Source organism: Anneissia japonica, unplaced genomic scaffold (assembly GCF_011630105.1).
Source record: "Anneissia japonica isolate Jap-2015-1 unplaced genomic scaffold, ASM1163010v1 scaffold21263_len101623_cov113, whole genome shotgun sequence".
In the NCBI taxonomy this organism is placed as follows: Eukaryota; Metazoa; Echinodermata; class Crinoidea; order Comatulida; family Comatulidae; genus Anneissia; species Anneissia japonica.
In genome coordinates, this window is record NW_022718589.1 from 1 (window position 1) to 14,074 (window position 14,074).

The window sequence follows — 14,074 nt, forward strand, 5'->3', positions numbered from 1 at the left end:
TCTTCGCATTCATGGTTAGTGTAGCCAAATATCCTTAAAATAAACAGTGCTGAACTGGATAAAGAAATAAATATATCGGAGTCGAAATTTTCTGCTAAAATATTAATCATTTCAAATTGTGTCACTAAATAAAAAGTTTACATCTAAACAAATAACAAATAGATAAATCCATGCAACTGTTGTAGAGTCGCTAATCGTCATGCAAATACAACCTTTAAATATATTGAAACTTATCTTTTAAAATGTTCTGCCTCCCTAAATTCTCTCATTCGTGTGGATTGAAATGTGAGGACACATACATTCTGTGTATGTGCATACATATGAAAAAATGAGGACATTTTATTAGAGACATATGAAAAAGTCAGGACATCATTAGAGAGGGCGCTGTTCACTTTAAAACATTTTCTAAAGATGTATAGAAAATGTATGGGTAGAGGTAAACCTATCTAAAAGAGGTCAATTTAAAGTGAAGGCCTACGCGGGTAGAAGATAACCAAAATGGGGTTTTGTAGGCCTAGAAAATGTGAGGACACGAAATTTGTACTCACATTTTTTTTTTGTCCTCAGATGTATAGGAAAATATAGAAATTTGTCCTCACATGTATAGGAATGCACACACACATTATACATACAGTATATACATACATACATATATTCATACATACATATATAAATACATATACATATACAGTATATATATATATATATAATATAAATATATATATACATACATACATACATATATGTACATACATACATACATACATGTCTATGACACCTGTACAGAATTAAGTAGTATGAATACTTGCCCAATGTTTTTAAATATATACCAAAGATCTTATAAACACAAGATAGCGTTCTCCGCGATTTACGCGTGCAAATTCTGTAATAAGGCATGAATGGCGCCCTCTTGCTAAATTGGAAACTTTTGACCTTTGACCGCTAGCGATTTTTTTTTCCGTACTTTGACCGCTATGACTATACCGTACTGTGAACAGCAGAACAGGAACCATCTCAAATCCATGGCAACAGATAGGACGCCCTCTTCCAAAACTGATTACTTTTTCTCTTTGGTATAATAGTGCGTGAATGACGCCCTCTTGCTAAATTGGAAACTTTTGAACCTTGACCGACGCTTCTATTTGTTACGCGTAAATCGCGGAGAACGCTATCTTGTGTTTATAAGATCTTTGATATATACATTACTAGATTAAATAATATATACTAGTACATTACTAGATTATAGGCAATGTTTTAATATTTTAATTTTAAATAAATGGAGGAGGTACATGAAACATGCTGTGAAATCTAAACAAATATCTCATTACTGGGCTATCCGTCAAGTCGACTGGTTATACCATGGTTGGAATGGAATGTAATCCACTGAAAATGAAAGGCACTTTTAATCATGCCTCATCAGTCAATAGGTACACAAACGATCTTCATCACTACCATATGGACAACGGCGTCTACAAGTCTAGGTAACGATGACAGTAGCCATCCCATGGTAAATCGCGAAAAAAGAAATCCACTCTGCCCCCATTGGCATTAAATACCACTGTCGGCCTACATTTTATGTAATTAACATCTGATTTAAATCTAATATATTACGTGTACCTAGGCCTATGTGGTTGGCTACAGATAGCTAAGTGTAGAGTACGAAAAGCTAAAAAATTATATGTAAAGAAATATCATCCTAGAGCAATGCTGAAAATCTACCGTCTCAACAGAACAAAAATTCCATGTGGGACCTTGCATGCTATCATGTATCTAAACAGCAACGTCCTCGTCATCAACCACACCACAGTGCGGCAACACGAAATGCGCTGTCACTCATCGCTACAGACTGATTTGAATGTGTGGTTTAATACACATAAAAGCAACTTGTAGCCTACATTTATTTCCTGTAGTATCTGATCTAGACTATGGCCTAGGCCTACACACACATACGTACCCAGCCAGCCTAATCGTCTTCGTCAGGCCAGCCTGCATTACAGTACATTGACACGAAATGTGCTGCACACATACACTCATCGCTACTAATTTGAATATTATGTGGTTTAATACACATAAAAGCAACTTGTAGCCTACATTTCCTGTTATCTGATCTATTACACACACGTACTACCCAGCCAGCCTATAGGCCTAGTTCGTCTTCCTCTAGCTCTAGGCCAACCTGCATTACAACAGTGTACATTGTTTATCTCTCAGAGGAGAGACCACCCACCCTTGCAAGCACCACAAAACGGCTCATTCTTCGCTACCAACTAGACTCGTGCAGACGCATTTATTAGCCGCAAAGCTTACCATTCCAGGCCGTGATTGGTTGATAAACACAATGTGGAAAGGCGATTTGCAATCTGATCAATGACGAATTCGCTTTCGTAGGAAACACACAGTAGTGTTAAGAGGTATGATGTAAAAACATATTTTTTCACATATTTCCCGACAATATTTTCGCAAAAACTCTTCATACTTTAAATTCCCCAGTCCTTATCTTCCATTTTTTTTACAAGATCGGCCTAATCGCGTCACAAACGAAGGAAGAGATAGAAAAACAAATGACTTCAAAATTCACTCAGAATCATGATATAAGCCCTCTCTCTCAGAGAGTGGGCTAAAAAAAATGTAATAATATACAATAACAGTAACAAAGATTGTGTACGGTATGTTTGTATTGCAAGTATACATCAAACAAAATGCGCATGCATCTTCATGTGTACACTAGTATTTCAATTACTTTCTTCACCCCTAAAGGTTTAGTTTCAAAGGTCAGGAGTCAAGGGTAACAGAATGCTTGTGGGAGACCCTTGAACTTTACCAACCTGTTGGAGAAGGCAATCATTTTGTAGGGAAAATAAAGCATTTTTAATATCTGGAATTTCCACCTCCATGTATCTAGAGTTAGTTATTCTTAGGGACCTTGGACTCCCAGTTAGGGAATTGGCTTTACCAACGCCACTGAGGCACTCAGCCTTATAAACAGATTGAGTACATTTGCTTAGTTACAAAGGGGTGTCTTATGCAGTGGACATGTATCTAGGAGTACTGAAGTGGGGAGCGACTGATTAAAAAGGAAATGAAGGTGAAATGAGACAGCTTGAATATAACTCAAGGGGCACTAGCTGGCAAAAGAAGGTGATGCAAGGTGTCTAGTTAATTTATTTGCTTTGAAAATTTCCAGTGGGTGAGGGGGGTGACCTCCTCCCTTGAATCAACCACTGATAACATACATAAATAGCAATAATATGCAACTCCTTATTGTGTAAGGTCCCTAATAATATATAATTAAAAACCAACATACCTATTTGTAATTCACTTTTTGTGTCTTCTTTGCCATCTTTATCAGGCAACATTTCCCATTCTTATAAAAAGATAAGGATTGTAACCATGTATAGGGACCTAGCTAGCTAGCCAAAAAATAACACTATGAAAAAAAATAAATATATACATAGAGCTGAACAAGAGAGAAATTTTTATGATGAAAGTATCTGAGAAATTGGATTTTTTTAAATTATTATTAAGGATTTTTTTTTTTAAATATGACTAACAGTTAATATGACTGTTATGTTATGACATGAAAAAACCAGCACCATGACCACAAAAAAAAATTGACTTGTTAATATATTCTTATTCTCCACATTGTAATCTTTAAAATGAATAATAATAATAATAATAATAAGATTTAATAAGCGCTCATCTCCACTAAAGTGCTCAAGGCGCTTGTGAAAACCATGAAAAAGCTTATCCTTTTAAACTAAAGGCTACCAGAAAAACGACCATAACCCACATCACTGCTTCCGTTTACCAGCAATTTAAGGTGCAAAGACCGGCTAGTACATGACTTTTGTGGGCATCTAACTAAACAAATTAAAGAACAAAAAAAAAAAAAAAATCAATTCACAATAAATTAATTTCCTTGAGCAACAAAAAATAGATGTGTTTTCAGAGCACGTTTGAACAAAGCAGTCGACGAACTTGATCTTATTTCAAGAGGTAATCTGTTCCACAAACGGGGGTCGTTTACTGGAATCGACTCACTATTACTAAAGTTATGAATAAAAGTATTACAGCTTCTCTGTACTAAAGTACACAATACTGCCACATTCTTTGCTAATTACTCATTTAGTGACAGTTTGCTGGTTTTAGGATGACAAGCCTCAAATGTTAATTAAATAACTGCTGCTAATGACAATTCAAACAATAGATAAAATTCCTAAAAATAGTATAAATCGGATGAAAGGATACAGACTCTGATAGCTGTGCTGTCCATTCTTAGTAGTCTTTTAACTTTTTTCTCAATATCTGGTGATTCTATGTACTGCAAGAAGAAAGTAAAAGAATAAATATTGAAATGTATTTAAAACATCCATCTTTAATGATAAATTATTCTTGTATCCAGCACCATAGTAAAAAATTATAGTAGTGATGTTTTGCCGTATCTGACGTATTATCACACCGAATACTCAGTACATACCAGCGCCATAACCACTAGACTAACGAGCTTACGCTTAGCGACTAGTGTTGAATCCAATCCCCAAGCAGCAGCGGGTACTGCAAATGCTATTTAATGTGTGATTTTGAATTAGGAAAATATCAAAGGAGTGATGTTTTGCCCTACCTGATGTATTATTGTACCAAATACTCAGTATGTTCCCAAATACTAGTGAAAAAAATTCACAAGTGATTCGGGTGGGAATCGAACCCACGACCTTCAGGTAACTAGCCTGGTAAAATAACCACTAGACTACCGAGTCACTAGTGTTGTATCCGATCCCCAAGTGGCAATGGGCACAAGAAAATGTTATCAGAGTTAGACATACCTTTTTCTTCACTGTTTTCCTGAACCTTTGTTTTCTCACATTCTTTAGTAGAGGTGTTACTGAAAAAAAGTGTAATTTCAATTCAATTCAATTCAACATTTATTTACTTCCTTTTTTAACAGAGATAAATAATACAATACAACTTGAAGAAATTTAAAAAAATTGTTCAATAGTAAATGTGAAAACAGATGAATTTTTATAGTTCATATGAATTTAAAAGACTGATTAATCTTTTTCTTGAAGATGAATAAAGTAATCGACCTGAAAGATCAAACAATACACATATTTTACAATGGTATATGTTTATTAACTATTTGTTTCGCTTTCAACTTACGTTAATGTAGAAACTACTTGTTGACTTTGCCAGTGTTTTTTGAGGTTTTTCATATCGACCACTTCCGCTGTCTTCTCCTTAATTTGAACAAACAAGCATCTACAATCCAAAGACGTTGAAAGATGTTGTATGCCAATAGTCATGATGTGCCTATATATGGTCATGATGTGATGAATCATGACAAAATTTAGGCATATCACATTAAAAAATGGCTGTCAAAAGCTGTGCCAACAGAGACCCACCCAGAAATTTGTCCCATTTGAACAAAGGATTTAGACTATCGGTCTTCTATCATACAAAGTATGAAATTACAACACTGACAGATCAATATATAGGTACACTGCCTGCCACCACACTTCTAACAGTGCAATTCATATATAAATGAAAATACTGTGTATGAAACACCAGCTTACCTGACATATATCTGCAGTTTTGAAGAATGTTTTCTTATCAACTGTTTTATAGGATTCTAATATTGTTGGTATGTCCACCAACTGAAAAACACAAACAAAAACAATCAGTAATTTATTGTTTCAATTGCAATATAATAGTAAATGATATAAATGTGTAAAGAATGAATTATTACAATTATGATGATGATGATGGTGATTGGTGATGTGTTTCAAAGTCTTTGGTCCAATGTATGAAGGGCACAGCAGCAGAGGTCATGAGCAAGCTAAATGGATAGAGGCTTGCAGCCACCTAGGGCCCCTGGGAGGACACAAAAGGGCCAGAAGGCTAAGCCTCCTGAAGGGTCAGTGGTCATGACAATCACATGCCTTGAGTAATTGATTTCCTATGTCCCATTCTAAATACATCTATAAAATGGAGGACATTGGTTTGAAGTTTAAAAGAAAGAAAACAGCATAAAGCCCTATCCAGAAAAAACAACATGCCTATGGTTATCACATCATGACCATATTTAGGCACATCATGGCTATATATAGGCACATCATGGCTAGATGACATTGAATCATGACCATATATAGGAAAATTATGACCATAAATAGGCACATCATGGTTATATATAGGCACATCATGGCTAAATGACATCACATCATGACAATATTGAGGCACATCATGACCATATATAGGCACATCATGGCTATATATAGGTACATCATGGCTAAATGACATCACATCATGACAATATATAGGCACATCATGACCATATATAGGCACATCATGACCATATATAGGCACATCATGGCTATATATAGGTACATCATGGCTAGATGACATCACATCATGACAATATAGAGGCACATCATGACCATATATAGGCACATCATGACCATATATAGGCACATCATGGCTATATATGGCCATACAACAGTTTTGTTTTGTTTTTGACAAGGTATCAGCTGAGAATTGTGGAGTACAATTTAAAAAACAACTATAGGTCTAATAATGAATTATTGTGATGTTAAACAGACAATGTTGGCTATCAAGAAGCGAAGTTGTTTTTCATTGGGACCTTCGTCCCTTCAAGGATAGGCCTATACCATCCTAGCTAGTCTAGGCCTAGATAGGATTTTTAATTTGGTGAGATGATTTAGTATGGGGAGTTTTCAAGGCGGCGAATTTTCTAGGGGCGAGTTTGTAGAGGTGAGTTGACTGCCAACGCACCACACAACGTAAGCATGATCGAATTCGAGTCAACTCGGCACCTAGTCAACTTGGCCACAGTTTCGCGGCCCCCCCTAGTATAATACATTTTTAATTATTGTTTTAAAATGTAATAATTAGCACGTTGACATAAATAAGTTTAACTGGGTTCGTAAATACTATAGGCCTCAAAATACTGTGCCGAGATTTGGGCCGAGTTGACATTTATACCGCCCATGGTTATAGTAAAAACGCTGAATAGTAATACTCAAGCGTCTCGAGCTGACGTAGAAACATAGTAAAAACGAGCGTTGGTACCGTGTATGCCAGTCTACAACAAGCGTCGCTTAAATGAAATAATTAGCACGCTGAAATTGGCTAGTAAATAAGTTTAACTGGTTTCGTAAATAATATTGGCCTCAAAATATTGTGGCTGAGACATGGGCCGATTAAATGCAGAAATAGGAAACCTAGAAATATAGTAAAAACGCTGAATAGTAATACTTGAGCGTCGCGGACGTTGGTACGTGTAGGTTAGTCTACAAACGTCGCCTAAAGTAATTGATTTTACCTGGCAGAACGAAAGAAGAAAACTTCGCTTTTCAGTCGTCTTAGGCCCTTGTTTTTTGACAGACAATGACCTAGTTCAGAGGTCAAACTGCTGTCAAGAATATAAATTGGCTACTTAGCAGCAATTAGGCCTATACCTATGTCTAAAATAATTATTATATATACTGTATTACTATTATTAGGGGCCTAACTAGAAAGGGTAACCTACTACTGTACTCTAGAGTACTAACCCCAATAATGCCTAGCTTAACCAACCAGATAGCCTACGGCTAGGCGGCCAGAAAGTAGTATGGATGCTAACTAGGCCTAGTTGGAACACTAGCTTACCTAAGCCTACTGTAGGCCCAAGCGTTTGTCGGCCTGGGGGCATAGGCTAGAGCCTACCTACCCGCTAGGACTAGGGAGCTGCTGTACCCTGGCTAGGCTAGGCCTAGATTATTAGTTACTTATTTGTAAACGTGACCATAAGTTTCACATTTTTTTAAAAGTATGAACACTTGACTAATTTTCTCATAAGTACGTACAGAAGGCATTCGAAGAATAAAATAGTTTTCAAGCTCCGGTATAAATTACCATCTTGATACCTGTATTATATTCAACACGATGTTTGTCTATCTCACTCACTCACACACATGCATGCAGAGCAGATTGAACAGCGCCCTCTTGACGCACGAGTACCTTCTTATGATCTAATAAATCATCTTATAAGATCTCTGATCATTTTTTTTTCATATCTATTCTGTTTTAAATATTTCAAAAAGAATGTTTTAACTTTGGTTTGGATGCTATATTATTGCTGTATTTGCGATAGGATGTTATAATTGTTGGATGTTAAGCATGGACCTTTTTAACAGCTGTAAATGTAAATAGAATAATTGTAATTAGAATAATTCCTCATCTATAGTGTAATATTTTTTTTTCATTTTTTTTTTGTAATCTATTTTTTTTTTTTGCAATTTAGTTTTTTGCTGTCTTTTATTGATCCTTTTTTTAATCAAATGTTACTCTTGCAAATCTTTTGTACAGTAGTTAAAAAAGTTATATTTTTGTATTGTTATTTTTAATCATTTTCTAAGAATGACCAGAGCTTGAGAGCCAAAGTTTGTTTTTATAACTGTGGTCATTCCTTGCCATCTTGGATTTTGATTTGTATATTGTTTCATCGGCTAAATAAAGATTAAATAAATAAATAAGTTTCTGGCGTGTATTGAAATTTTACTTAGTATGCAGTGGAAATAAAATTAATAAAATGTAAAAGTACGGTAAACAATGTAGCCTTCATATACCTACAAAATGTTCGCCTTTTCATTCGGAAGTTGGAACGAAGTAATTATAAGTAAGTTAACTCAATCCCCTCAATCCAAGTTCAGTCATGTTTTTTTTTTTTTTTTTTTTTTTTTTCAAACGATTGCCGTGCTGACGTGGACATAAACATTGTTGCTTCAGGCAGATTTCTTAATTAATCATGTTTTCAAATATTCTTTGTAAATATAAAATAAGTACATCGTCAAATAATTCATCATCATCGCTCAAATTAATCGCTGTTGATGTAAAGAAAATAATACTTAATTGTTAGCACGCTTTTTCTCATAATTCTCAAATTATAATAAAGGCAATCGCACTCGAATCGAATCGAAATGCCCATAGTGTTAAAAGATTACCCCCCCCCCCCCCCCCCCCCCCTTTCACTGAAAAGTGTTAAGGGTGTCCGAAAGTATGGATTGTAACTACTGTATTACATTGGCTGTATATTTTGTATCTTGGATGCCATTTCTATGGTAAACATGGTCTTGAGTCCTGGGAAACTTTGTCAGAACATCCTGGGTCCTAGGAGTAATCAACAATTTTCAGGTGTCTTCTTGACTTATGAAATTCCATTGCGGACGAAAAGTGAGACCACCCCCTCTTAACAATATGTGGGGAGACGTGTCCCCTGCTCATGATCTGCGCCCATGGATGCATATGAATGCACATCACTTCAGCCTCAACATCGTCGGGCCTGAGCTGCCAAAATTTTGAGAATATCAACCTCTTAGCGCAAAGAAATTGCACTCGCATACCTTAAAAATATTACCAATAATTCATGTTAACAATTATTTTTCGTAATACAATTTAGGGGGTATGATCGCACCGTCTGTACCCCTGCATGCGCTCAGTTCCCCTTCTAAAATCGATTAAATAAGCCTTTGAAACCCCTAAATTGTCAAATTTTTCAGTCGGCTTTACCCCTGGACCACTTCTGAAAGATTTTGAGTATTGCCTGAACACGCCCAATTTGCTCTGGTTGGGGACATGGGAACTCCCTGTCGGGCAATTCCTGGAGCTGCTGCTGTTTTACAACCCATTAAGCACATTCATCTAGAGGTCGTGGGTTCAATTCCACCTGATTTACTTGCAACATTCATATCCAAAGTATTTTTGGATGTGCAGTGCCGAGTATACTGCAGAAGAGTATGTGAGATCGGCATAAGATAATTTACCAAGTTATATTTCATGTAAATCCCAACTGAGAGAGCGCCGTGCGACACATTCCGACGTAATATGTTGTCGGGGACAGTCTTCAGGTCATGATCATAGTAAATTTTTAATATTCTACAATGTGACCGTACTCAACGCGACAACAAATTTAAACGTGTCGGGTTGCAACGTATGACGCTTTTTGAATTGGGCTTTGAACATTATGAAACTAAAGATGCATTGAAACTTGAAACTCAGTGCTAGAGGAAACAGTAGTTTGAATTGCTTAATATGTGTATTTTATTAAATAATCAGTTATCAATTAAAAATTAAATAAGAATTGTTGAATTTTCGATAATCGTTTGTAAATTTGTAAAACAAATTGGTTTATTAAGAATTGTTTTCTTCACTATGCCATCACAAATGGTATAATATATATTGAATAATATTAATTTTAACTTTAATATAAGTAATGATATATCATTTAAATTGCATAATCAATATAAAAAACGTACATACACTATATATACATATAAGAAAGTATAATACATACTCCAAGTATTGAAATGCATGTCATTTTGTTGGGATTCAATATTATGATATTCGATATTATGTCATCATCAGGATTTCAATACTTAGAGTATGTATTATACTTTCTTATCTGAGACCTTTCGGTTTTTATATACACATTATAAAAAAAAAAAAGGTGACAATAATGTTTTCAGTATATTTTGTATTCAATATCTACAGCCCTGGATGACAGCATCAAAAGCATGCAGTTTAGTAATCGAAAGGCGAGTAAAATATAATTTCTTAATTAAAAAGTGTCCTAATGTGGTACTGTGGTGCATGTAACCATGGTAAAATTATATTCTGGTGTTATTTATTTATAATAAATAATATGTCGTTCTTATATAGCGCTTCATGACTTTACAAGGCCTCTAGGCGCTTCACATTACTACCCCGGTCATTGGTCAAACACATATGGAACACATTGAAACACCAAATTAAATTAGTAAATGAAATTATATTATCATTCCATAAATTGCAGCTAGTAATCAGCGCATGTTGTTTTGGAACCTACCAGGTACCCACTTGTACTCCTGGGTGGAGAGAGGCAACCGTAGATAAAGTGCCTTGCCCAAGGACACAAGCAATTTGCACAGCCAGATTTTCGAACCCCCGACCTCATGGTTGGGAGTCCAAGCCACAACCGGTGCTCCAACCGCTCCTTTATTTATTGCACTATTATTATCTTTAGAATGTTCCTTTACACATTTGCTACAATTTTTCCATATTTTTTCTGGTAGTATGTCTCAAGTTCTTTCTTGATATCTATTCGTTCAACTTTGTTCAGTGCTTCACTAATTGTTTCGAGATGATTTACTTCAGCTTCCTGTCTTTCTCGCCACTTTACCAACATTTCAACATAGGCGTCTTCAATTGGTGGTGAAAAGTCTGATTCAAATCGATTTATATCATATTTCTGCATCTGAAGGTTGCTGCCGAAATTTGTAAAATCTGTGCGATCAAGTTTGTCAGAGATAAACACCATGTCAATATCATCTAAGCAACCTGTAATAGAACAAAATTTCCAATAATAATACTGTGTAGACAAATCCTTTTAGGAAAAAGGCTTGCTCTATTATTTAAATGGATATTCATAAAATCAACAGCAAATCTTGATCATCAAATATTTTCCTAATAAAAAATCATAAAGATACTAAGCGAGAGATCAGTGGTCTAATAGTGGTTAAGATACCAGGATGTCATGGATTCGATTCCCACTTGAATTTTGCAAGATTTTTTCTCACAAGTATTTGGGGATGCACTAAGTGTACAAGGATTTCTCAACTATATTATAACAGGGGCCAAGTTTGTAGATCAAATCAATTTGAAGGGTCCAGTGATCATGCAAGTTTGCAAAGTGACCTAAGGTCAGGAGAAAATAATCTTGAAATATATTTATTTGTATAAAAGCGCATAAAACTTGATGCATCGGGATCGTGCTAGCAATGTTTCTCGCAGGATGTGCAAAAAAGGTATTACATTTGGAGAATAGCAGTATTTTTTTTATTAGATTTCACTAACCTTGCACTGGTGTTGGATTTTGGGGCAGATTTATACTAAGCAAGAGATCAGTGGTCTAATAGTGGTTATGATACCAGGATGTCGTGGGTCAAGCTTGTAGATCAAATCAATCAATTTGAAGGGTACAGTGATCATGCAAGTGTACAAAGTGACCAAGTTAGGAGAAAATAATCTTGAAATATATTTACAGTATTTACATAAGGGATCGTGCTAGCAATTTTTCTCAGGATGTGTGAAAATGGTAATACATTTGGAGAATAGCAGTATTTTTGTATTAGATTTTCACTAACCTTGCACAATAGATATTGAGTAAGCACATTTATGGCCTTGAATCCAGGCTACACTTAATGCACTATAGCGTTATCTGGATAGGCAAAATTATTATTTTTTTAAAATTTTTGATTTGATGACCTAGTCATTCGTCCGACGACAAGGGGTCTAGGCCTGTCCGAACGGGGGTGGAAAAATGTCCCCCACTGGCGCCACCACTGGACCACATAACGTGATGCAATGGATTTAATGTTTCTCAGCAAGTGCAAAATGGCAGAGTTCCACTAACCTTGCTCTTGCGTTGGAATTTGCGGCAGATTTATGTGGGTAATTGGTGCAACTTCTGCCTCGTTACTGTAGCCATGCTTTTCACATACACGTTGTGCAAGTTCAATAAGCTTCTGTTGCCTCAAAGCGTTCACCATGATTGGTACTTGTTGGCTCTTTGATTGGTCATCCCTCCAAGTAACCAGCACTTCCATGATGCAGTCTTCCACTTGTTTTTTGTTGTCTCTCATTTTCTTAATACTGCTCCACTTGAGTCCAAGACGCACTCCTAGTCTCCTCCATGATCCAGATTCCAGATTGTCGCAGATGAACAGCAAATCTTGATCATCAAAATTGTTTCCTAATTAAAAATCATACAGACACTAAGCTAAGATCAGTGGTTACAGTGGTTTTGATTCCAGGAGTTCGTTGGTTCGATTCCACCTGAATTACAAGTTTTTTCCTTACAAGAATTTAGGAAGCATTGAGTGTACCAGGAGTTCTGAACTACATTATAACAGGGGCCAAGTTTGTAGATTAAATCATTTTGAGGGGACCAATGATCATGCAAGTTTACAAAGTGATCTCTTTGTATAAAAGAGCATAAAGCAAGATGATTCAGAATCGTGCAAGCAATGTTTCTCAACAAGTGCGAAAATGGTAGACAAATAAATTTGGAGAATAGCAGTACTTTTATTGAATTTTTACTAACCTTTCACTGGTGTTGAAATTTGAGGCAGATTTATCTGAGTTGATGCTGACTTGTCACTGTAACAATGTTTTTCACGTACACTTTCTGCAAGTCCACCAAGCTTCTGTTGTCTCAAAGCGTTCATCATGATTGGTACTTGGCTCCTAGGTTGGTTATTCCTCCAAGTAACCAGCAATTCCATGATGCAGTCTTCGACCTGTCTGTTGTTTTTTGCTATCTTTTTTATGTCGGTCCACTTAAGTCCAAGACGCACTCCCAGTCTCCTCCATGAATCGGAATCCAGATTGTCACAGATGAACAGCAAATCTTGATCATTACAACATTTTCCTTATAGAGATTATACGAGTAAAAAACACTTAGTTGATGACGTCATTGACAATAATGTGTACTATTTTGTTACTTTGGTAACAAAATAAAAACAAGCTATAGAAAAAAAATGTGAGGTTAATTTGCTATGTATTTCCGAAATCATTAAAATACTTACCTGCTTGTTGAGTGACAAGATTCTCTTCGCTAATTTCACACTCTGACAAATCTTCAGCTAGTTGACGTAGCTTATGTTGTTTCAGAGCAGTGCACAACACTTTACGTTGATGAACATCACTACTGAGGCTGCTCTTCCAGTAATTCATCATATTTTCGGCAGCCTTATGAGTCTGCATATCATCAGCATTGAACTCGTTCACTCTTGACCACTTAAGTCCCAAACGGACACCAAACCTTCTCCAGCCGACACTCAACACGCCAGAAACTTTCACTATGGTGTCTTCATCCACTAAGTCTAACATGCAAGATAATTATTATATAGAAACCGTGATTGTCTGTAACTGACATGAGTTTTAGACACTTCATTTAAGAGGAAATTAAAACGATGGCAATGCAATTGATCTCTGGTCTCCCCAAATGTCAGTAACTTTTTCAATTTTTGTTTATGCATAATGT

The 14,074-nt window shown here is 35.9% G+C and overlaps 1 protein-coding gene and 1 long non-coding RNA gene across 2 annotated transcripts in view; both read right to left on the reverse strand.

Annotated features, from left to right (window-relative positions):
• Nucleotides 1-4,823: 4,823 nt before the first annotated feature.
• LOC117110566 lies at nt 4,824-7,955 on the reverse strand. The gene is made up of 4 exons (XR_004445719.1): nt 7,860-7,955; nt 5,571-5,651; nt 5,158-5,256; nt 4,824-4,882 (listed from the first exon to the last, which is right to left on the reverse strand). It is a non-coding gene; the product is annotated as an uncharacterized LOC117110566 (long non-coding RNA).
• A 3,107-nt stretch (nt 7,956-11,062) lies between these two features.
• Nucleotides 11,063-14,074, reverse strand: part of LOC117110565 — a 23,725-nt gene continuing 20,713 nt past the window's right edge. The window contains exons 18-21 of the mRNA XM_033253324.1: nt 13,617-13,913; nt 13,133-13,459; nt 12,443-12,781; nt 11,063-11,367 (exon numbers count right to left, since the gene is read on the reverse strand). Of these exons, the coding sequence (XP_033109215.1) occupies nt 11,063-11,367; nt 12,443-12,781; nt 13,133-13,459; nt 13,617-13,913 (1,268 nt within the window). The remainder of the gene's footprint in view (nt 11,368-12,442; nt 12,782-13,132; nt 13,460-13,616; nt 13,914-14,074) is intronic.